The 25,673-nt window shown below is 39.9% G+C and overlaps 1 protein-coding gene across 4 annotated transcripts in view; it reads right to left on the bottom strand.

Annotated features, from left to right (window-relative positions):
* LYST (lysosomal trafficking regulator) overlaps positions 1-25,673 on the bottom strand; it is a 212,479-nt gene that overhangs the window by 3,595 nt on the left and 183,211 nt on the right. For all 4 annotated transcript variants that reach the window (XM_023216208.1, XM_023216210.3, XM_023216211.3 and 1 more), the window contains 3 exons: positions 22,432-22,530; positions 12,850-12,989; positions 12,370-12,467 (listed from right to left, as the gene is read on the bottom strand). In XM_023216208.1, coding sequence (XP_023071976.1) covers positions 12,370-12,467; positions 12,850-12,989; positions 22,432-22,530 — 337 coding nt within the window. The remainder of the gene's footprint in view (positions 1-12,369; positions 12,468-12,849; positions 12,990-22,431; positions 22,531-25,673) is intronic.

Genomic DNA, 25,673 nt, shown 5'->3' with positions numbered 1-25,673 from the left:
TGTGGCTGTCTCAGACTCCACCACATTTGACCCCAGAAGGGCACCCCTGAAGGGCAAGCTCATTTGTTTATTGATGAAGTTTGTAGACAACCCGTGACTTAAGACTGTATAAATGAAATCACTACACAAGTTGCCCAGATCTTCCTTTTTTGTTTTCTTTTGAGACAGAGTCTAACTCTGTCGCCCAGGCTGGAGTGCAGTGGTGTGATCTTGGCTCACTGTAACCGCCTCCTGAGTTCAAGAGATTCTTCTGCCTCAGCCTTCCAAGTTGCTGGGACAACAGGTGCTCGCTACCACACCTGGCTAATTTTTATATTTTTAGTAGAAATGGCTTTTTGCCATGTTGGCTAGGCTGGTCTTGAACTCCTGACCTCAAGTGATCAGCCCTCTTGGGCCTCCCAAAGTGCTGGGATTACAGGCGTGAGCCACTGCACCAGGCCAAGTTGCATAGATCTTTATGTATTAATCAAAAGACAATAACCAGTGAAAAAATAAAAATAAAAAGAAGCAATCTATGATGTACAGTAACAAGGTAAAATAATCATATTTGTGTAACTGTAATATTTCACATATGAACCACCAAATATGAGTTATGATTGAAAATACTGGGAAAGCTAAACAGTCTGCAAAAAGTGAAGGAAATATTCTGTGAAACCGTCTATAAGAAGTGACTTGGCTGGGCGTGGTGTCTCATGCCTGTAATCCCAGCACTTTGGGAGGCTGAGGCAGGTGGATCACCCAAAGTCAGGAGTTCGAGACCAGCCTACCCAACATAGTAAAACCCCATCTCTACTAAAAATACAAAACAATTAGCCAGGTGTGGTGGTGGGCGCCTGTAGTCCTAGCTATTCGGGAGGCTGAGGCAGAAGAATCACTTGAACCCAGGAGGTAGAGGTTGCAGTGAGCTGAGATGGCGCCGCTGCGCTCCAGCCTAGGCAACAGAGCAGAGACTCTGTCTCAAAACAAAAAACAAAAAACAAAAAAATAGTGACTTATATGACTTTTGAAGAGAAAAAAATAAAAGGTGTAGTAAAAATTACCTGAGTTAAAACTTAATTCTTAAAAAAAAGTATTCTTCAGAACATCTAAGATTAAATCTTATAAAGCAATACCTTATTAAACTAATTTTTTCTTTTCAAAGATTACAGAGTAACCAAAAGTTTTTCTTTTAGTTTTCTGGGGTTGGGGGAAGCATGATTGCCTGCCATGCTTTATAAATAGGGTGGTTTGGGGCCTGATGATGTGTCCAGCCTTCTCTGGGGAATATTCTCATAGTGATGAAGTGGTTAGGAGGCAAGATAAAGTTTGATGGCATAGTCTCAGTACATTTAATTTTTCTTTTCATTAACATATAAGTAGAGGCTTTGCTTCTCTCTTTTATTAAGACAATGAAAATATTTCATATTTTATAGCAAATAAACATATAAACAATGCTTTATTTAAAAATATGCCAAAGACCATCAAAAACCACAGATCAAAATGCCCAGTGTGTTGCAGCATTATTCACAATAGCCAAGAAGAGGAAACGACCTAAATGTCTATCAACAGACGAATGCATAAACAAAATGTAGTATGTACACACACACACACACACACACACACAAATTTTCTTTAGCTGTAAAAACGAATGAAGCATGCGACAACACAGATGAACCCTGAAAACATCATGCTAAGTGAAATAAGCCAGACACAAAAAGACAGGTACTATGTGATTCCACTTACATAAAATATTTTCCATGAGTAGGCTACATTTAAAGGTTTCTTTCGAATTAAATGTTGGCCAAAATATTTTTTTAAAAGATCAAGTAATTAGATGAGTACTAGTATGGCTAGAAGGCTCATTGAAGTCACTGGAAACATAGCCATAAAATATATTGAGGTAGGGGTTTGTCACTGTAACCCATAGCTACCACTACCGCATGGCTTAATCCTTCAAAATAAAACATCTAAATGTGGGCCTGGACTCTGAAGTATGGCATGGAACTTAGTAGCCAAAGAATTATCCTAGCAGCTCACTCAGTATCTTGGGCTACCACAAAACCAAATAACTACTCATCTGCCTACTTCTGTAAGTATCAAAATTTGACACCGTTACCCAATACCAGACTGCTTGCACGTATGATTTAACACATCAACTAAAAGTCAAAAACTTAGGCATTCCTGAAAAGCATCTCTATCCTTTGTATACATAGTCATGGAAATCAAAATAAATTAAAGAACCACCACACTCTGAATCTTAGAATATTTTACTAACTCTATCTTGCCACTGGCAACAGAGGACCAGGCTATGGATGTCTCACCCTAGTTCAAAGGCATATATTTTGATCCAGTGATAGAATGGTAAACACATCCCCCCCTCAATCATTGATTACATTTTCACAGTTTAATACATTTCACATCTTATCACTATAAAAACCATATCCCATCATAAGAACTGAGAAATTATGATCAGGAGGAATGAGCCTGTCAATGTAACTTTTGAGAAGATGTTGCACATACAGCACAGACACATAATATAGAGTTGTCCCTAGGCATCCGAGAGGGATTGGTTCCCGGACCCCCGAGGATATCAAAATCCATGGGTGCTCAAGTTCTTGATATAAAATGGTGCAGTATTTGCATATAACCTATGCACATCCTCCTGTATTATTATTTTTTTTTTCTTTTGAGATAGTCTCTCGTGCTGTTGCCCAGGCTGGAGTGCAGTGGTACGATCTCAGCTCACTGCAACCTCTGCCTCTTGGGTTCAAGCGATTCTCCTGCCTCAGCCTCCTGGGTAGCTGGGACTATAGGCGGGTGCCACCAAGTCTGGCTAAAGTTTTGTATTTTTAGTAGAGACGGGGTTTCACTGTGTTAGCCTGGATGGTTTCGATCTCCCGACCTCGTGATCTGTCCACCTCGGCCTCCCAAAGTGCTAGGATTACAGGTGTGAGCCACTGTGCCCAGCCTCCTCCTGTATTCTTTAAATCATCTCTAGATTACTTATAATACCTAATACAATATAAATGCTATATAAATAGTTGTTATACTGTATTGCTTAGAGAATAATAAGAAAAAAAGTCTGTACATACTAAATACAGATGCAACCATCCATTTTCCTCCCCTGATATTTTCAATCTGAGGTTGGTTGAATCCACGGATGTGAAACTCACAAAGGGTTGACTGTATGTATATACATATACATACACACACACACACACACATATATATTTAATTTTAAGATTACTTGGATGGTATCCAATAAATAGTCAAAATTTTTGATAGGTTAAATCTGATAACTTTCTTTCCTTCTTGGTCTATAAGAAAATAGGAGGATGAACTCTAGTCTGGGTCCCTAGAGATAAGTTTGACCTCTCTTTAAAAAAGTAATTTAAAAAATTATGTTCTCTATATACCAAGTGCTCTTTATGACTTCTTTTATATATGTATCAAGAGACCTTTAAAAAGTTGACAAGGCCTTTTTGTTCAAATTAGAAAAAAGTTTTACCCACTACTCTATTATATTGTGTGCTACCCAGGGACACCTGAATACCCTACTAGTGAGTTGGTAATTGCAGAAAAGTAATTTTGTTTCTCATTCCCATATGACTAGCTGATATAATATCACAGATATAAATCACTACTGGCAGCAGGAAAGTAATTAACTTTACAAAATTCAACTCCCTCAGGATCAGTCCTAACTTTCAAATATTGCCAAAACAAGAAAACAGAGAACTCCATATAAATAATCATTATATTATTTCCCCAGCATTCCTCTTGATATGACACACTAAAAGTTGCTAATGCACAAATCAACGAAAAACAATTAGCAAAATCATCAATCATTTGCATACACTTGTACTACCAAAATCAACTCTTTAAGATCTTTTCCCTTAGTTATAATCATTAGGGAATAAAAATGTTTTCATGACATTATTTTATGACTGGGGGCTAAGACTAGCAAAAATTCTTTCATATCTGAAATCTAATCATGACTGAAGATATTACTTCTCTTGAATACAAGAATAAATGAATGTTTTGTAGAAACAACAATAACAAAATCCTAACAGGTATCTGTGGTATAATGAAAAATAAGTATTTGATCTTTGTCCCTGGTTCCTGGGACTGAGTCCCTAAAGCCCTTGGAATTTACTGTCTTCTGTATGCTAATGAGATGACTCACAGTGGGGAGGACTACATAGCTTCAGTCTACAAGCTGGCCACCAGAAAACCAACCACATGATTGAGGACTGAAACTTCCAGATAGCCCCCAACTCTCATGCCCACCTCCTGGTGAGGCAGGAGAATAGGGTCTGGAGGCAGGGAACATAAGGCCGTTTCACACTGACTTCCTAGAACTAAATTGAAAGGAAAACCCTAACTTTCCACACCTAAAGAAAAAAAGGCTACTCCCTTTGCAAACCGCCCCCCACCCCCCCCCCCACCCCCACCACATCTTCTGCTGGCAGATGGGAAATTGGCTGTCTGCAACCAATCAAACTGATTGTTGGTGGAGTCTTCGTTTGCAACTTTGTAACTTCACCTTAGCCTCTGATTGGTTGCAAAAAGCAATCAGATGTTTGCACAGGAGTGTGACCTTTGTAACTCCATTTCAGCCTCTGATTGGTGGTTTTAGACAACCCATCAGACTGATTGTGGGATACCACCTCATTCACATGAGGTGAGCATAAAGTGGCCAATGGGAAACCTCTGGAGGGTATTTGGACCCAAGAAGATTCTATATCCAGGCCCTTGAGCTGCTGCTTGGGTCCACTTCCACACTGTCGAGTGTACTTTCATTTTCAATAAATTCCTGCTTTTGTTGTTTCTTTGCTTCATTATTTCTTTGCTTTGCTGGGTGTTTTGTCCAATTCTTTGTTCAAAACATCAAGAACCTTGACAACTTGCAGTCAAGACCCTCTACAGTGACACTGGGAGGCAGACTGGGGCTGGAGATTGACCTATGCAACAAAACCTCCATAAAGTCCCTAAATGGCAAGGTTAGGAGCACTTCTGGGTTGGTGAACACAACTATGTCAGAAATAATTTCTCTTCAAAGCTCCCTTGGCCTTTCTTGCTCTGTACACAGCCCCCAACCCTTGCTTAATTTGTAATTAGCAAACCTCTACATGCCCAGACATGCCCAGACTTGTTCTGTAAACTACCCTTCCCGCCTTAGCAACAGTCTCTTCCTCCCTTCCTCTCACAAACTGCACATTTACCATATTTAGAAAAGTTAAGTCCTAGTCAATTGGGTTAGATTGTGCAGTCCAACTCCAGCCAATGGGGAGAGGACACAGCAACAGGAGCCGTGTTAGGGATAAAAATCCTTCTCTCCTTTGTTTGGTATGCTCTTGCAATGGGACAGATACAGGCAGCACCCTTCTGCAGAAGTAAATGTGCCTTGCTGAGAAATGTTCTAAGTGCTGGTTTTTCTTTGTGGCACTGAGCACTTGTTTCTAACAAAATGGGGGCTCATCCGGGATCCCATTCTCCTCTGGAGAAGGGTCTCCAATTATCTCTTGTGAGGAGACGTGTCTCATTGCAGCAGCCTCAAGAGTGAGGGATTGAGACCCACCCAGCGTGATGAATATACCCAGACTCTCAGTAACATGGGAGGAAAAGGCCTACATGGTAACCAAGTAATTCTGTGCAAAGACCAAGGTAAGAAAAGCCACAGGGGCAGTGAAGTACTTCCTTGGTAGTCGGGACATCCTGGAGGTTGAAAGTGTGTGAATGAGATGCACAATTAAGTGCAAAACGAGTGTGGAGTAAAGTAAAGGAGTACAAGAAACCTCCAGTGGGGAGGGGGGTTAAGCCTCCAGAGAAAGGGTACAAGAAATCTCTAGTAAGAGAGGTTGAGCCCCACACACTCAGGAAACTCAGGGACACATCTAAAAGTTCCAGGATGGAAAATAACCCTAGTAAAACAAAAACTACAAAGAGCAAAGCAGATAATAGGATTCCCTCTGATAGCCCTCTAAGTGTCATGTTAAAATATTGGAAAGATAATGAAAAGACAGTAAACCTGAGCTCTGTTTGGGGAAAGAAATGGAGCTAGTATTTAAACTATTTATTTTCACAAGGATTATAGGCACCTGCCACCACGCCCAACTAATTTTTGTATTTTTAGTAGAGACAGGGTTTTTTCATGTTGGCCAAGCTGGTCTCAAACTCTTGACCTGAAGTGATCCACCCGCCTCAGCCTCCCAAAGTGTTGGGATTACAGGTGTGAGCCACTGCACCCAGCCCAAAGTACCTGTTTTTATGAAGTTTACATTCCAATGGAGGAGACAGACAATAACAATATAAGCAAATATAACATATTAACTGCTATAAAGAAAAGGCAGGGAATAGGGATAGAATGTGTTGAATTTTGTCAAATGCTTTTTCCTGTACCTTTTGAGATTATGATATGGCTTTTGTCCTTCATTCTGTTAACATGATATATCACATTTACTGATTTGTATATGTTGAATCATCTTTGCATCCCAGGATGAATCCCACTGAGACAGAATGTGGAGAGGGTTACTTTAGATAAGATGGCTTGGGGAAGGTTGTTTGAAGAGATGACATATGCAGAGTCCCCAGTGAGGTAAGCATATGAGCCATATAAATATTTGGGGAAAGAGCATTCTGGATAAAGGTAAAAGCAAGTGAAAAGGCCCTAAAATGTAACTTACTTGGCATGTTTAAGGAATAACAAGAGGTCAGTGAGGTTACAGCATAGTGATTAAGAGAGAAGAATAGTAAGAAGTGACATAAGGAAGAAAGCCAGGTCCTTATAGTGTGGCATAGATATGTAAATGGGAAGCAATTAGATTAAGAAGAGGATGACATAATTTGATTTACCTTTATGAAATATAGAGCTACAGTGTGAAAGTTAGACTGAAAAAGATTAAAGAGGAAAGCAAAGACCAGTTAGGTTATTATAGTGTTCTAGGTAACGGTTTTGGACTAGTATGATAGATGTTAGGGTAGGAGAAGTTAGAAGTTAGATTCTATTTTGTAAGTAGAGAAGATAATGTCTGCTAATAGCTTGGATATAAGGAGGAAGAAGGAGAGGAGTAAAGGATGACTCAGGTTTTTTACCTGTCAACTGGGCGAATTCTGAAATTCAGAGATGAGGTATACTGGAGAAGGAACAGGTTTGGAGGAATGTAGAATCGAGTTTTGTTTTGGCTATGTTAGGTTGGAAATGCTGTGTAGGCAATTTAGATATCCAACTCTGGATTTCAGGGTACAATTTGGAACTGGAAAAATAAATCTGGGAGTCATTAGGGAATAAGCATGACTTTGGATAAGATCACCTAGTATAGCTAGAGAAGAGAAGGCAGCGAAAGAGACCTAAGATATGCCATCATTAAGACGTAGACAAAAAGAAGAAGAACCAGCAAAAGACTGAGAAGGACCCACCAGTGACCCAAGAAAAATCAGGAGACTAGTATTCTGAAAGCCACCAGAAGAAAGTGTTTCACAAAAGGGAGGTAGTATTGAATGGTGTGGACTGTTGCCTGTATACCTAGAAAAAAGCAACTTCGGCTGCTTTTTAAGTAAATGTGATAGAGTTTGTACTGCAAATAACTTTCTATATTGTTTTTCAAATCATGATATTTTAGTTCTTAAGATCATGTAGAACTTTCCATTGTGAAAAGGGATTTGATTATTTTTATCACTAAAGAAACTTTTCTTTTTTTTTTGAAACGGAGTCTTGCTCTGTCACCCAGGCTGGAGTGCAGTGGCCGGATCTCAGCTCACTGCAAGCTCCGCCTCCCGGGTTCACGCCATTCTCCTGCCTCAGCCTCCTGAGTAGCTGGGACTACAGGCGCCCGCCACCACGCCCGGCTAGTTTTTTGTATTTTTTAGTAGAGACGGGGTTTCACCGTGTTAGCCAGGATAGTCTCGATCTCCTGACCTCATGATCCGCCCGTCTCGGCCTCCCAAAGTGCTGGGATTACAGGCTTGAGACACCGCGCCCGGCCCAAAGAAACTTTTCTAAACTTAAATTAAAAAAAAAAAAAACCACAAAACCAAATTAATTCTAGAAACTCGGTTACCATGGACTAAATGTCTTCCCACTACCCTGTTAAGAGTCCGAATTGCTCACTAGAAGGATATCAGCTTATCCCCTTATAAAACGTTTTATAGGTTGCCTTATTTAAATTCCACTACTGACCTCCCAACATTTGAGACAAAGGATCAGTTTCTTAGAAACTATGTATTTAGTCTGTCTTTCACCCTTTACTCCCTGAAGACTCCAAGCCTCCTAGCACAAACTCCACCCCTCAAATTCCCAGTTCACCGACACCAACCCAGAGATCACATCCTTATCAGAAGCTGGAAAGAGGGAAAGCTCGAGCCCATCTGGGAAGGACCTTACCTGCTGCTCTTAACAACTGAAACAGTAATCCCAACTGCTGAAAAAGGGTAGACCCATTAAACCCAAGTCAAGAAAGCATTGCCCTCTTCAAAGCCATGGACTGTTGTCCCAGGGCCAAGTCCCACCAAAGTAATGTTAAAAAGAAAAGTCTAATCAGTCTGTCTCTCTTTTTTTTTTTTTTCCTCTTCTCTTTCCCTTAACCACCTCCCCCCATTTTACTATTAATGTAACTAAGTCAAGCTTACCCCAAACTACGACTTTTAATGCTTGTTTTGTTATACTCTGTAGGAACCTTCAACGCCAAAGAGAAATAGCATCAGAAAAATACCTCTGCCCGTCCAGGGAAGCCGCTACTGCCCCCTTATCCTGCCTGTGGTGGGGGGATCGGCACTCTCTCCCCAGTTTACATTCTCAATGGGCATATGTTGTTTAGATCACCAAAAATCAAGGTTAGACATCCTCAGATGATTGAGCCACCCTAAAGCCTTACCTCCATTTCACCAAAGGAGTCACCCCCACCGCCCACAACTGTCAAACCCACCAGTGCAACCCGCTACTCGTCTCTATTGTTATCCCTACCTCTAGCAACTCTAACCCCACCTTAGGTGCTTCTATGGTCTAGGAGAAAATGTCGTTAGAAAGGACTCTATAGGCTTCTTTGAAAAGCGCTTTGCTTCTTCCCCTCTATCCTCTATTGTTACCCCTTCCCCAAGCCCATCCAGTCAAACCATCTCCCATTTCATGCCCAATGACAAAATCAAGGTAGTTGTAATGAAAGTCAAGGATTTAAAACAAACTTCAGCCATAAAAACTGGGTACCAAGATATAAATGCCTGGCTGAAATGGATTAAATATTCCGTTCACACCTTAAATAAAAGCAATTGTTACGCTTGTACAACAGGCAGACTAGAGACTCAAATTGTCTGCTTTCCACTTGGATGGTCCTCTGACCAACGGAATATGAACTGCATAGTAGCTCTCTTCCAAGACCCCACAGCCTGGGGCAGTAAGGCATGCCAGTCTCTCTTGTTACTATTCCCAGAAGTTAAAGGCTCTGTGGGTCAGCCCTTGAGAGCTATTTGGCCTCCAATTAACACTGTCAATTTTACCTTGTGTCTCTCATGACAGGGGGAAAATTTGGAATTCCTTGGAAGCCTAACAGGATGCAGTGAATCTAAGCCTTTTCAAGAGTTAACCAGCCAGTCTGCCCTTGTTCATCCCCAGTCGAATGTATGGTAGTACTGCAGTGGACCACTATTAGGTACTCTGCCAAGTAAGTGGAGCAGCATTTGCGCTCTAATCCAATTAGCCATCCCTTTCACCCTGGCATTTCATCAACCAAATAGAAAGAACAATTGTAAAAAAAAAAGTGCCCCCCTCAGGTCTTTTGATCCTCACATATATATAAATGCCATCAAAGTTCCATAAGAGGTGCTAAATGAATTTAAAGCCAGGAATCAAACAGCTGCAGGATTTGAATCTATATTGTTCTCATGGGTAACTGCAAACAAAAATGTAGACTGGATAAATTACCTTTATTGTAATCAACAGAAGTTTGCTAACTATACTAGGGATGCCATTAAAGGAATGGCTGAACAATTAGGTCCTACCAGTCAGATGGCTTAGGAAAACAGAATAGCCCTTAACATAATATTGGCCAAAAAGGGCGGGGTCTGTGTCATGATTGGAGTCCAATGTTGTACTTTTATCCCTAACAACACAGTCCCCAATAGAAGAATCACAAAAGTCTTACAGGGCCTTACCACCCTAGCAAATAAACTAGCCGAAAATTCATAGAAAAATGGTTTAGAAAATAGAAAGGACTCACAGCATCAGTCTTTACCCCCCTTGCAATTGTTATCAGTGTACTCATTCTTGTAAGTTGCTGCATCATACCTTGTACTCGTGGATTAAGGCAAAGGCTTACAGAAAAAGCCCTTACCAAAACCTCTCTCTATTCTCCCCAACCCTACTCAAATAAGTTCCTACTCTTAAACAACCAAAAGGAACTACAAAGCCAAGAGATGTTAGAAAAAATTAAGAAATCTGAAGAGGAAGAACTATAAAATCAAAAGGGGGAAAGGTGTCATAAATAATAAGTTCCAAGCTCCCTTGGTCTTTCTTGCTCCGTACACAGCCCCCATTCTTCCTTAATTTGTAACTAGCAAACCTCTACATGCCCAGACATGCCCAGGCTTGTTCTGTAAACTACCCTTTCTGCCTTAGCAACAGTCTCTTCCTCTCCTCCTCTGGCAAACTGCATGTTTACCATATTTAGAAAAGTTTAAGTCTTAGCCAACTGGGTTAGTTTAGATTGTGCAGTCTGACTCCAGCCAATGAGGAGAGGACACAGCAACAGGAGCTGCGTTAGGGATAAAAACCTTTCTCTCCTTTGTTCGGTGTGCTCTTACGATTGGTCAGACACAGGCAGCACCTTTCTGCACAAGTAAATGTACCTTCCTGAGAAATTTTCTAAGTGCTAGTTTTTCTTTCTGGCACCAAGCACTTGTTTCTAACAACTAACTCCACAACCCTGACTCCAGGAGGACAGACAATCTAGCACTCAGGATGCTTCCAGACCTGGCCCTGTGTACCTCTTCAGCTGGTGTTCATTTCTATCATTTATAATAAATGATAGTTGTTAAGTATAAACAGTGTTTTACTGAGTTCTGTGAGTCATTCTAGCAAATTATTGAACCTGAGGGTGGGGCTCATGGAAGCCTCCAAATTTGCAAACTTTTAGTGTCACAATTGAATTACATGGTTGGACACCCAGTTGGTGTCAGAGAATTGGTTGGTGTCTGGAAAAACACCATACATTTTGTGTTAGAAGAAAAGAATGTAAAAAATGCAAGCAAAGGATAGAGGACTACCCACTATAGGTATGTCCAACACTGAATGGACAGAAGAAAGAAGCAGTTTTTCAAAGGATCCTTTGCATCTTAAGACCCTTAAAAATAGAAATGCAAACAGAATATTCATGAATTTTCTAACTGTTCTTTTCTGCTGGATGTATTGGTTTCTTAACATGTATATATGAAACAACAACAACAAAAGACTCTTCATTAGGTGATATATTTTTGTCATGTAATTTTTAAGGCAAATTATACTTCCATTTACTGTTCTATACTATTGCTCTCTCTCTGAAACTGGAAGACATATATTCAAGCTGGGCATCTGCTGAGGCTTTTCATTTAGTCAGAAGTGTTAAATAAAATTTATGGTAGGCCAACGTTTTGGACTGAGCTCCTGCACTAGGCCCTAACATACCAGATTAAACCAGAATGGAGTAGTCACTTGTGTGAGGTGAAACATAATCAAACTGAACTTGGAAATGGGCCAGTTTTCCAAAAAACAGGAGATTCACAGCAATCAATAATAACGGATCACTGAGTTGAGCTGGTATGATAAGGAAGTCCCTTCTGCTTTAATCCTCTAAGGAAGGTAACTGTGGAACGATCAATCTGAGTTTTGTTCCTTATTTCTGCTTTCTTCAGCTTTTTCTGCCTATAAAGCCTACCTCCTCTGCTCAGCTCACTGGTGTACATTTCTACTTCATAGATGGAATGCTGCCTGATTCATGAATCATTAATAAAAGCTAATTCAATTTTTCAACTCAATTTGTTAAAATTTTGTTCTTTCACAGGAGGAGGGTAACAAAGGTAATAGATATAAAGCAGAAGCAAAAAAGGAGAGAAAAGTCAAAACCAAGAACACTCAAAACATTATGTAACAATAATTTGCTTAGCTTTACATGTACTCAAATGCAATTTTACATATATCAGGAAAACAGTTAAATTATGACAGTACTAACTTCTGCATAAGCTGAGGCTTAAATTTATGAACTCAGTCTCAGACCATATTGTACTTCGATACATGTACATGCTATTACCAAAATATTTAGATCTGGCAGGGACCTGAGAGAACGGCTTGATCTAGGAGGTAACCACTGGCCGAACGTGCTGTTAGAGCACCAGCCAGCCCTGTGCTTTGGGTTGGAGCAAGCTCACCTGAATCACACACAGTAGCAATGTCACCTGAGGTTTCACTGGCAGATACAGCCGTGACAGGGCTTTTGTGTCCTGCCAGACTTTGTACATAGCATAACCTGAAAGACAAAAGACATGATTTTGTATATGATCATTAAATATAATTACATTCTCTTATTTTGTAATTCTTTTTCTCAGTCTATGTTTGTACAGAGCATAACCTGAAAGACAAAAGACATGAATTTGTATATGATAATTAAATATAATTATTCTCTTATTTTGTAATTCTTTTTCTCAGTCTATGTACCTATTGTACATAAGGCATACATGTTTTCCTGATTGTTTGACTTCAATAAAATATAAAGGTAATCTTACTACCTTTAAGCATGTGTTTCATGGTTAAAATGATTATAATGTAAAGATATTATTTTGGTTTATTTCGTATAGCAAAAATGGATATATTAAAAATGCTGTGTTTGATTTGGAGACCTTCTTCTTTACCTGTTTAAATCCCATATGATGCAGGTTCCATCTCTGCTCACACTTATCAGTATACTGTATGGTTTGCAAACAAATAAGCTGGTTATCTCTTCTGTGTGACCATAGAGATGTATCTGAGTCTCCATTTCTATCTCTGATGGCTGAAATTTAAAAATTAAGTATAAGATAAAAACCACAACAAAAAGTATTCTAGTATAGTATCTCAAAAATAAAACAACCAAAGTGACTCAAATGGTCTTCTCAAACATATCATTCTTCAATCCTATTCAGAGTAAAACAAAGAAAGAAATTAAAAAATTTTTAATTCCTCATAATTTCAACTTACCTGCTTTTTGTTTTTGTCTATTCTTGTCCAATCTTTGTTCAAATATACATGTATTTTTATAGTTGTAATACTGCCACATAAAAAATTTCCTATTTTATATTTTACATATTCTCCTATAAGCATTTTCCAATTTTGACATTGTCTTCAAAATAATTTTTAATAGTGTTATAATATTCTATACAGTTAGTACACCGTAATTTACAAGTATCCTTAATTGACAGACATTTAAAATTGTTTCTATTTTTTTCAAATTATAGATAATACCATAAATTCTTCATGTATAAAAGATTTTTAGTAGATTAGAGGGCAGACCTTTGGGAAATAAATAATTAAAGTTTTTTAAGAAGAAATGCTTCTGTAAAAATAAATTCTGGGTGCGGTGGCTCATGGCTGTAATCTCAGCACTTTGGGAGGCCGAGGTGGGCGGATCATGAGGTCAAGAGTTCGAGACCAGCCTGGCCAACATGGTGAAACCCTGTCTCTGCTAAAATTTCCAAAATTTTCCTAGTGGGTCCATGAATATTAATAATTTTATAGTTCTTGACAGTATACTTTCAGAACGTGTCATACAAATTGGTGCTGTTACCAATGGTGATGGGGCCTAATGCTACCAATACTCAACAGTTATGGCTTGACTTTCTAAATCAAAGCTTGCAAACTGGTGCTTTGAGGGCCACATTGGCTCACGGATACCAGATGTCCACACAGGGTTTGACTCTTGCTTTGTTAGGTTAACTATGTGTTATCATAAAGAATTTCAATATTTCCCCTTCAAAATTATAGAAAAGTAGAGAGAATAAGTATAATAAAGACCTATATACTAACTACCCAGTTTAACAAATCTTAACATTTTATATTATCAATTTATTTTTTAAATAAAGCATTAAACATTGTACATATAATTTTGTACTGTTCTACATCCTATTTCTTCTCTCTTGTCAGAAGTTACCACTATCCTAAATTTTGTATTTATGTTCCTATGTAAGCTTTTATACTTCTATTATGTTACTATAGCCATAAACAACATACTGTATAATACATACATGTATTATATTGTATTTCATGTTTATGAATTCTAAATACATGGTATTATTTTTTAGGTATCTTCTGCATCTTGCCTTTTCTCAAAAACACCATTGTTTTTGAAATATATCTGTGTTGATATATTAGGTATAGCTATCTATGTTAGCTGCTCTGTAGTCCAGTTACATATTTTTATATACATAAAAATACATATTTTACACTTAAAGAATCAAAAGAGCAGGCAATACCAGGCTCATATTATTCCTTAGAACAACTGGCTTGAGCTGTTTAGCAACTGCCTGTTTATCTAGGGCATGTGACCTTCAACTGAAAACCGTCACAGCGACCAGATCAGCTTTTAACAAGAGCAAGAGTCGGAGGCCTGGACCCCCGGGCCCTCCCTTTAGAGCCATTCCGGCTCTTGGATTGTGACCGTATCCACAGCCAGGAGTTTGCAGAGCCACTGGGATATGCCCATAAACCATTTCAGATCATGCTTTGAGGTATGTAGGACCAAGGAATTCCCTGCTCTAAAGGACCTGAGCCCCTTCCTTTTCTGCTTGGGTTGCAGCATTGAGTTTATGATTCGGCCCCACTCTAAATCTTTGAAAATTTCCTAAGTTTCAAGTGGCAATCAAGGTTCCTTTAAATGATATTTATTTTTATAATAAAATAAATTATAAAAGTTATAATACTTTTAACTTTTTCATAAATTATTTTCTTAACTGCATTTTTTGTGTGTGTGCCTGGTTTTGTGTATTTGTCACTACATTGAAACATTTATTTGTGGGAATTCCTCTATTTGTGGAACAGAATGCAAGTAACTTCCTTGTTTCTGCCAGATGACACAGACCACCACACCAGCCTGGGGCCATCTTAATGCAAAGTGAAGTCTCTGAGGATCCTAGACAACCCAGGGAATTCCAGCCCAGGATATAACTCCACGCAAGGGTTCTCCCATGCAACTCATTTTCATTCTGAGAGCACAGCCCGTTAGGGACCAGCCTTTTGGAGGTGCACTCTCTTGGCACTCCCCAGCTTGCTTAGTTCCTGGATTCTGTTTTCCATTTCTTCCATAGAGGCTGTCCAAGGACAGTGTCAGTGTTTCAGGACTGACAGTGTCCTCAGGGCTAAAGTTCCTTCCTGCTTATTTACCTCTCTGGCTTGGTAGTTTCTTACTAGCTTGTCAGATCTTCGATGCTTTTAAGGCTATATATATATATATATACACACACACACACATACACACACACATACACACACATATAAACACACACACACAACTAAGACTGAATAAAAATATATTTTATTAGTATATATTTACATTATATTAAAATATATACTTATAGGTTATATTAAAACATGAATATATTTTATAAAGATATATTTTTGTATATATATTTTATCCAGTCTTCATTGTTTCAGGGGAGGATTATTCTGAACAACTTTCTTAAGAAACAGGAAATCTCTTGTTGGCCATTGGCCATGATCATAGTTTTGTTTATTTGTTTTTGCTTTTTGAGACAGGGTCTCACTCTGTCATCCAGGCTGTGGTGTAGTGGTGTGATTATAGTTCACTGTAGCCTCAGACTCCTGGGCTTAAGTGATCCTCCCATCTCAGCCACCTGAGTAAAAGGACTATAGATGTGCACTACCATGCCCAACTACTTTTTAATTTTTTTGTGTGGATATGGGGTCTTGCTATGCTGCCTAGGCTGGTCTCAAACTCTTGGCTTCAAGTGGTCCTCCCACCTGGGAAGGCCTCCCAAAGTGCTGTGCTGGGATTACAGGCATGAACCACGTGACTGGCCTACAGATATTTTAAATAAGGACAAACAAATGATTTTCTTTCTTTCTTTTTTTTTTTTTTTTTGAGACGAAGTCTCGCTCTTGTCATCCAGGCTGGAGCACAGTGCCGTAATCTTGGCCCACTGCAACCTCCACCTCCTGGGTTCAAGTGATTCTCCTGCCTCAGCTTCCCAAGTAGCTGGGATTACAGGCACCTGCCACCGCGCCCGGCTAATTTTTGTATTTTTAGTAGAGAAGAGGTTTCCCCATGTTGGGCAGGCTGGTATCGAACTCCTGACCTCAGGCAATCCGCCCGCCTCAGCCTCCCAAAGTGCTGGGATTATAGGCGTGAGCCACTGTGCCCGGCCTACAAGTGATTTTCGTATTACAGAGAGAGAGAGAGAGGTAATGTGGAATGCAACCCATACATTTATTCATTCAACAAACATTGCTGAGTATCCCTTACTCTGTGCCTGTCACTAAACCAGGCGCTGGGGATGCACATGTGGTTCCCCTCCGGGAGCTCCATGGCAGTAAGGAGTGAGGGCTACCAAAGATGATTTTCACAGAGAACTCCGGGGACCCACAGAGAAGTCACTTCCTCAGACTGGGGACAGGGAGTGAAAGCAGGATTCCCTGGGAGACGGCCTATGAACTGAAGTTTTGAAGCACTGGCAGAATTTACTCAAAGAAAAATGGCTGTCAAAGGGCACTCTGGGCTAAGAAGACAGCATGTGTGAGGGAAAGGAGATATGAGAGAAAGTGGCACTGCCAATGTTACTGAGAGCAGGGTAGGTAGGGAGCAGGAAGAAATGGGGTGGTGAGGTAGAGGGGGCAGTAAGGCAGAGAGGGGTCAGAGCACGGAGCCTGGTGTGTGATGCCTAGCAACCTACATTTTACCCCCCAAGTAATAAACAGTCACGGAAGTGTCTGGGGCAGGAGTAATGTGATGCAGTCGGCATTTTAGGAAGGCCATCATAGAGCCTGCAAGGAGACTCAACTTCCAGGGACACGAGACTAGAGGCCAGGACACCAGTGAGAAGGTCAATATAGGGACCCGGGCAGGATGCAAAGGGCTGAGCTGGGGCAATGGTCAGGGGGACACCTGGAGGAGAGAGGTTTGACTCATTTCTATTTCTCCTGCCAAGAATTGCTGTGATTCTTTAATCCAAAATTCAAGTTTTAATTGTGGGAAAATCTCAGTGATCATCTCTTCACAGTGGGCCTTTCTCCCATTCTCTCATCCTGTAACTACTCACCACATTTGGATGCTCTCATTCTAGGTCTCATACCCCCTCTTTCCTCATTTTTTTCTTTATCTTTCTATTTTATATTCTGTGTAATTTTTTTCAGTTCATTAATTCTGTAATCTGCTGCTTAACTAGCTGTTCCAATAAATCGGCTGTGACACCTTGGGCAGGTTACAAGAAGAATTAACGGTATGTTTCAGTAGTCTCATGTAAAAATGGAGATAATGACAAAATCTACGTCAAAGGGTTATTGCGAAGATTTAATGTGTGGCTCACATCTGTAATCTCAGCACTTTGGGAGGCTGAGGCAGGAGGATTGGTGAGCCCAGGAGCTCGAGAACAGCTTGGGCAGCATAGTGGGAACCCGTCTCTAGAAAAAAATTAAAAAGTAGTAGGGCATGGTGGTGTGTGCCTGTAGCCCCAGCTACTGGTGGGGGGTTGGGGATGGGGCTGAGGTAGGAGGATCACTTGAGCCTGGGAGGTTGAGGCTGCAGTAAGCCGTGATGGTGCCACTATACTCTAGGATGGGCGACAGGGCAAGACCCTGTATGCCCAAGAGGAAAGTGGAGAAAGAGAAGAGCAACAAGGAAAGGGAAGGTGCCTTAGCTCAGCAGGCTGCTGGTGCACACAGAAAGGAAGCCCCAGAGAAGCATGTGGCAGACAAGCAGTGAGAAGCATGCTGTGCAGCCTCAGGAAGCCCACAGCAGGCACCACTGATGCAGGAGAGGCCACGAGCCAGGTGGGAGATGAGAAAGGAAAGTACCAGACAACTGGGGCTGGAATACAACGCACAGCACTTAGAATAAGATCATCCTCACATCTGTTTTATGCTTAGGGCCAATAGTTAAAACCATAGAAATGTAATCAGATGAAAGAATATAGAGAAAAATAAAGATACTTGAGCCCAAAATTAATACATCAGAATATTTAAAGAGTTTAGAACAATGCCTAATACAAAGTAAGCACTCAGTAAATATTAACTATTATTTTTATTATGTCATTTCTAGAAGTTCTGTTTTATTTTTTTCCACACATACTTTGTTTTTCTCCAGTGTCCCAATTTTAAACAGAACAACTATCTCCAATTCACTGAGTACAGATTAGTGAGTTACTTCAACATTAAAACTAAAGTGAGGCTAAGGTTCTACTTGATAAGTTACAAGTTTGGTCTCCTTGGGCCAATATTTTCCTAAACTTTTAGGCCATTCTCCTACTGACCATAGTCAATCCCATTCATTATTGTAAAAAATATGTCAGAAGAAACAGAGAGTACAGATTTATTGACCTATTCTCCACCTTTTACTCTGTAAAATGAGTAACAGTTATGGGTAAACACAACACAGGGCTCCTAATAGTAGTATTTGATAACTGTTTCATAAACTCTGCACTTTGAAATGATTGCAAAGGCTAATATTACTAGACAATTCACTGACAGGTCAGAAAATAACTTCTGGTGGGTAGAGCAGGTCTCTTGTGCTGGTGCCTTCTTTTAAACATTGTTCTTGAGCAAAGTAATACTACCTTGTATAAGCTGCATACATATTCTTCTACCACCCTCAAGTTAGAGAACAGATATATAGGTGTTCACTTATACGAAGATGACATGGCCATGTTAGTGACAGAATAACCTGACAGCAACTATTTGTTGTGATCAGTGTGATCACATTTAGAAGATATTCTCCTCTAACATTTAAATGTTATCAGTGATCACATTTAGAAGATATTCTCTTCTAACATTTAAATGTCACCAGTGATCACATTTAGAAGATATTCTCCTCTAACATTTAAATGGCTTATAGGTAACAATCCCATATCACAAGTCAACTTACTCATCATTACCTAGAATGCATTTTAGAAGACTTTATCTTGGGTGCTCCAACAGAAACTTACGGTGCTCAAAGTTAGATATGCTTACTAGCTAAGGAAAGTATTTCATAAGATCCCCTTGAAAGTATTTTCAAACAAGGATTTGGCCACATCCCATGTGGCACTGGGCTGGGGGTGCCCATCTTCTGTCTGTGTGGAAGACAATCCAAAGGAGGATAGGAACACTTTTAAAACCATGGCATTCGGTGGGTCAGGAGAGCCGAAGAACAGAAACCAGTGAACATGAGGTGTCTCCTGCTAATCTCACAGGCTCAGGGTCAGAATCACAACCTTAGAGATGCCAGAATAGCAACATGATCCCTGGGAAAAAGCAACAACAATGTCTACAAATACCCAAGTAATTTCCCCTCAAAGCAAACTGATAAAACTACACTACTAAGTTAGATTTTTTGGGCACTGTTTAATAGTAACTATTAATCTCATGATTTGATTACCTAATAGGTGGAAAAAAATCCTATAAAAATTAGCTGAAAAATCTGCTTTAAGGCAAATATACAACTGAGGAAAGCTAAGCAATATAAGCCTTCACAAGTGTGTCATGACCTCAAAACTAAAAGAAGTGTATGTCTTGCAGTATTTAAATTGTAATAGCTATGCTTTTGATCTGCTTCCTCAAAGCTATCCTGTGCACACTCCTATAGTGACAGCTTAACCTCTTTCCTAAAACCCGTACTGCGCACTGTGTTAGTGTACAATTAAAAATGGAGAAGTTGGGAAAACTAAGAACAAGGCTGTTCAAAGTGTTGGCAAAAGCAAAAGGAAATAAAAAGCAAAAGATAAAGCCAGTTTTAAAAAAAGGTGTCCATGTCATGATGCAAAATGATCCAAGTGCACAAGCAGACAACTGCCCTAGGAGCAGGGTTTAGAATAGATTTGTGGGAGAAAGTTAGAAAGGGGAGCTCAGAAGATCAAGGGCAACGGCAGCATGAGTATTACAGATGTTATAAAATTAACATTCATTTTAAGCCTTTGGGAATCAAAAGGTGATAAAAGGAGACATTCAAAAAGTTATGACACTTATATTCTCTGCTTATATCCTTTTTAAAAAACAATTTCAGTCAGGTCTCACTCTGCCACCCAGGCTGGAGTGCAGTGGTGTGATCATGGCTTACTGCTGTGATCTTGACCTTCTGGGCTCAAGTGATACTCCCACCTCAGCCTCCCTTGTAGCTGGGATCACGGGCGTGCAACACCATGTCTGACCAATATTTTTATTTTTGGTTTTTGGTAGAGACAAGATCTTGCTATGTTGTCCAGGCTGGTCTCAAATTTCTGGGCTCAAGCAATCTTCTTGTCTTGGCCTCCCAAAGTGCTGGGGCCACAGGCCTGAGCTACCACACCCTGCTTATATTCTTTAGCATTCTTTTTATCATGGCATGTAAAAACCTCATCACTGGCCTTAATCTTTTCCTGCCCTGCTTCTGTCATTCTTCTCCAACACATTACACTCTAAACTACACTGAAAAGTATTTGCTACCCCACAAAAACCCAAGCCTTTGATTCCAGGCCTTGTGTAAACTATTTCCTTTGCCTGAAATGTTCTTTCCTCTTTCCTTCACTTACAGTAGATTGATCCTTTAGGATCCAGCTCAAGTGTAACTTATCAGGCTCCCTGATGTCTGGATGTCCTTCTTCTGTGGTCCTTTATCCTGGGTGTGAGCCTTTCTCAGAGCATACACCCCACTGTTCTGGCTCCTAAACCTGCCCTTCTTTGCTTCCTGCCTGGATCACTGCAGTGGCCTTCTCGCTGGTGTCCTGGCTGCCAGTCTCATGGCCTTGGAAGTGCTTCCACTTGCAGGCTCTACAGTGGTCTCCCTAAAATGCTGACTGGATCATATACCTCCTGCTTAAACCATTTTAATGGCTCCTTAGACTAAGAGACAGAAACAAAATATGGTCACATTTATACCTCAGGGACCATGCAAAGAAACTTAACAAGAGTTCAAAAGCGAATAAGCTTGGAAAAAAAGGTAAGAACCTGGCTGGGCATGGTGGCTTACACTTGTAATCTCAGCACTTTGGGAGGCCGAGGTGGGTGGATCACCTGAGGTCAGGAGCTCGAGATCAGTCTGACCAACACGGTGAAACCCCGTCTCTACTAAAAATACAAAAATAAGCCAGATGTGGTGGTGGGCGCCTGTAATCCCAACTACTCTGGAGGCTGAGGCAGGAGAATCGCTTGAACCTGGAAGGCGGGGGTTGCAGTGAGTCGAGATCACACTATTGCACTCAGGCCTGGGCGACTCTGTCTCAAAAAAAAAGAAAAGAAAAGGAAGAACCCGGGAGTCACCCTATGCTAGAAATACAGGTTTCATCCAGTAAAAGAGATTTAATACCATAAAGAAAATTATAATGGGAAAAAATGCACAGTGAAAATTCTGGATCAGAATGATGATTACCGAGTTATCAACCTAAACTTGCCACATATCCTCAACTGCACCACAGGCAGATTGAAGAAACAAAAACAGGCCGGGCATGATGGCTCGTGCCTATAATCCCACCACTTTGGGAGGCCGAGGTGGGAGGATCACTTGAAGCCAGCAGTTCAAGACCAGCCTGGCCAACATGGCAAAACCCCATCTCTACTAAAATTACAAAAATTGGCTGGGCGTGGTGGCCTATGCCTGTAGTCCCAGCTACTCGGGAGGCTGAGACACGAGAACTGATTGAGCCCGGGAGGCGGAGGTTGCAGCGAGCCGACATTGTGCCATTGCATTCCAGCTTAGGCAACAGAGGGAGGCTCTGTCTCAAAAAACAAAAACAAAACAAAACAACCCCCCAAAAACAGTAAATTAAAAGAAGCATTGCATAATCTTATTTTCTTCCCTGTTTTATGATTCAACTCCAAAATCCTGGGAGTTCAGTGAATGGTTAAAAAATAATAAAATTTCTTCCAGTAAGTGGTACAAATCCAGACAGACTACTTAGATTTTGCTGTCATTTATATGGGAATGTTGGACATTAGGGTTTCTAAGCTTTCAAACTGATAGACTCTTACAGTATACTCCTAGGCATTCAGGTTGATATCGCAAATACAGGTAAGCACCAAATGTCATTTAAAAGCCTAAATACAAAACAGATCATAACTCAAAATACTGTCTCTGAAAAAAAGTAGGATTACTACAATTGTTTTCAAGATTTTTCATGATTCTAGTAAACCCTAAAGATTTTTAAGACCTAATGTAGGGAGAAGATTAAGGTATAAACATTTTAAGTTAATCTTATGCAAAATGAATTATACTTCATAAAGGTTTTCTTCCCTTCATTGACAAAGTCCCATACTACCCATACAGAAAGCCCAGAACCTACCGTGCTGCTTGTAAATCTGTTTGTGTAGGCTGTGACGACACCGCATTTGCTTCCAGTAAACAGCTGGCAACTGTCAGGCACCCAAGCACAACTAGTCACCTTTAAAAAAAGGACAAATCAAAGACGATCATGTTTTAAAAGAATGAAAAATACTTCTACTTTTCTGACAACTATTTTTTTTAATCTCAAAAATATTAGGTAAACATTTCTTGAAACAGTTAGAAACGTGTCAGATATAATAATATTCTGTAACTTTGAGCCAAATGTCTAAATGTTGTTTCCCAATTAAAATACATTATAATGTGTATACGTGCCTGTGTGTAGATGTATGTGTATATATGTATATATATTTAGATAAATTTAACAAAATGATTCAGGATTGATTAAACCCAAGGTTGAGTGTGAATGTGTGTGTACTTCACACATTTATTTGCTTTTTCCTTTATTTTCCTCATTTTATGTCTTTGGTGGGCAAACAGGGTACATATAAATAGAGGGATTGCTTCTAATACTTCTAAAGATTGTTAAGCAGGAGAAGAAAGAAAGATAAATGTGAATGTAAAAGATGGGATTATGCCTTTGGTACAAAATCCCCCAGTTCTAACCACGGAGGCACCATTCAGGTTTGAGTTAATTTTCTGTGTGGCCTGACAGGTCCTCTTTTTCACGCCAGCTGACCCCCACCCTGTGTTGTACTCTTGAAATTTGCTAAGATAGTGGATCTTAAAATTCTCATCACACACATAAAAATGCTAACTATGTGAGGTGATGGATGTGTTAATTAGCCTGACTGTAGTAATCATTTCACAATGTATGTATACATATATTAAAACATCACATTGTATACCTTAAATATATACAATTTCATTTGTCAATTATATTCCAATAAAGCTAGAAAAAAATAAAAAATAAGAATTTTAAACAACTTTATTCAAGCTTTGGATCTGCTAAACTAATAGTCGATTTACTTGGCAAAAACAATTTGACTAAATGCTTGTCTTTGCACTGCTGAAAATATATTAGTGAATTGGAAAGCTTCTTTAAAGTTATCTATCTTTGTCCTCTCTTCGCACCACATCAATCTAATGTAACAGTACCCAACTCTTAAATAGAAGGAATGCCTAGTAATTAAAGGTGGAAAGAATTTGATTGAAAGCTTTTATCTTTAACATTGCATTGAAAACATTCAGTTAATACTGATGATGATTTCATTTGTTTTTCTTCACTTTTCATTGGAAAGTCAAGATGTTTGTAAATCCAGATTATTGATGACAACAATAAATCTGCTCATAAATTTGTGTCAGTGTATTTTGACAGGTAGAATGTATTGTATATCTAACTCCCACTGTACATATTTCTCTGTTTTTCCCAATTTACAATAATCCCAAAAAGGGTGCAGTAAGGGACATACTGATTCTATAATACATTTTTGTGTTTTCATTTATTTTGTAGATTCATTTCCAATTTAGTTTTATTACCAGCTTTGCCATGATTTATGGTTATAACTTGTTTGTGTTTGGATATATATATATTTCTATCTGCATAAAAAGGCTCTGATTAATGCAGCCTGATATGTTTCAAAACTAAAAAAAAAAATCTTATTAAAGTTCCTAGTAAAGTTCTTTTTCACTGTCTCTTTATTCTTACTTCTGTCAGTTTCCTGGTAAGCTATATAACAAATGGTGGCAATATTTTGGTCAGGGATATTGAGGGTTATGCAAACAAGTCACTGCTCCTCTTGCTTTCACTGCTAAAAAATCCCCTAAGTAGTTTCTTCCATTTCTAAAGAGCTCAGGGAATGGGATACATTTTAGGACAGATGATAAGGCAGCAGGTATTATGTAGGTATTGGAAATCAGAGGATGGTAAGAGAACTTCCCATGGAAAGAGAGTCAAAAAAGAAGGCTGTCCACACAATTAAGAGTCGGTAACAGCTGCAGCAGCAGTACAGTATATTTACACGGTATTCTACAGTTTACAAGTTTCTTTCACAAACACTGGAAACACTTTACAGCAGCTTTCTGAGAAAGTAGTGTGAGTACTATTATCTTGGCTGTAATGAGGAGGAAAGAAACTCAAGTTTGGAGAGGTTAAGTTACTAGTCAAAGGCTGTAGTTAGTATATAACAAAGCTGGGACACTAACAAAGATCACGGGGTTATAGGCCCAGTGATCATGATGCTTGAATATCCAGTCCATTTAGGAAAAATCAGGTATAAAAGATGGCACTATGGTTACAGAAAATGACTCAATGACAAAGGTGAGTGAACACTGAGAAGAAGGCAATGTTGATTTGGTTCAAACACTATGCCCTTTACTGATGTTGAGTAGGAGATTATGATAATACTCTCTCAATGAGAAAATGGGTAGAAAACAAATTTGGGGGACACAAATAGTGGTAGTTAGGAAGTCTGTAAGTACTATAAATATCAGCTTCTCTCTTTTTTTTTTTTTTGAGACAGAGTTTTGCTCTTGTTGCCGAGGCTGGAATGCTATGGCACGATCTCAGCTCATTGCAACCTCTGCCTCCCAGGTTCAAGCGATTCTCCTGCCCCAGCCTCCCGAGTAGCTGGGATTTACAGGTGCCCACCACCATGCGTGGCCAATTTTTGTATTTTTTAGTAGAGATGGGGTTTCACCATATTGGCCAGGTTGGTCTCGAACTCCTGACCTCAGATGATCTGCCCGCCTTGGCCTCCCAAAGCGCTAGGATTACAGGTGTGAGCCACCATGCCCAGCCTAACATCAGCTTCTTGACTGGACAAGTTGCAGGATATTAAAAACTGGCTGCTTGGCTGGGCACAGTGGTTCACGCATGTAATCCCAGCACTTTGGGAGGCTGAGGTGGGAGATTAAGCTGAGGTCAGGAGTTTGAGACCAACCTGGCTAATGTGGTGAAACCCCGTCCCTACTAAAAATACAAAAATTAGCCAAGTGTGGTGGCACATGCCTGTAGTCCCAGCTACTTGGGAGGCTGAGGCAAGAGAATCGCTTGAATCTGGGAGGCGGAGGTTAAAGTGAGCGCAGATCACACCACTGCACTCCAGCCTGGGTGATGGAGCGAGACTTCATCTCAAAACCAACCAACCAACCAACCAACCAAGTTAGCTGCTATCAGTCTGACTTTTTTTTTTTTGAGACAGAGTCTCGCTCTTGTTGCCCAGACTGGAATGGTATGGCGTGATCTTGGCTCACCGCAACCTCTGCCTCCTGGGTTCAAGTGATTCTCCTGCCTCAGCCTCC

The sequence above is a fragment of the Piliocolobus tephrosceles genome, chromosome 1 (genome assembly GCF_002776525.5).
Source record: "Piliocolobus tephrosceles isolate RC106 chromosome 1, ASM277652v3, whole genome shotgun sequence".
Taxonomy (NCBI): domain Eukaryota; kingdom Metazoa; phylum Chordata; class Mammalia; order Primates; family Cercopithecidae; genus Piliocolobus; species Piliocolobus tephrosceles.
Note: the sequence above shows the minus strand (reverse complement) of the source record. Positions and strands in the feature narration are given on the sequence as shown.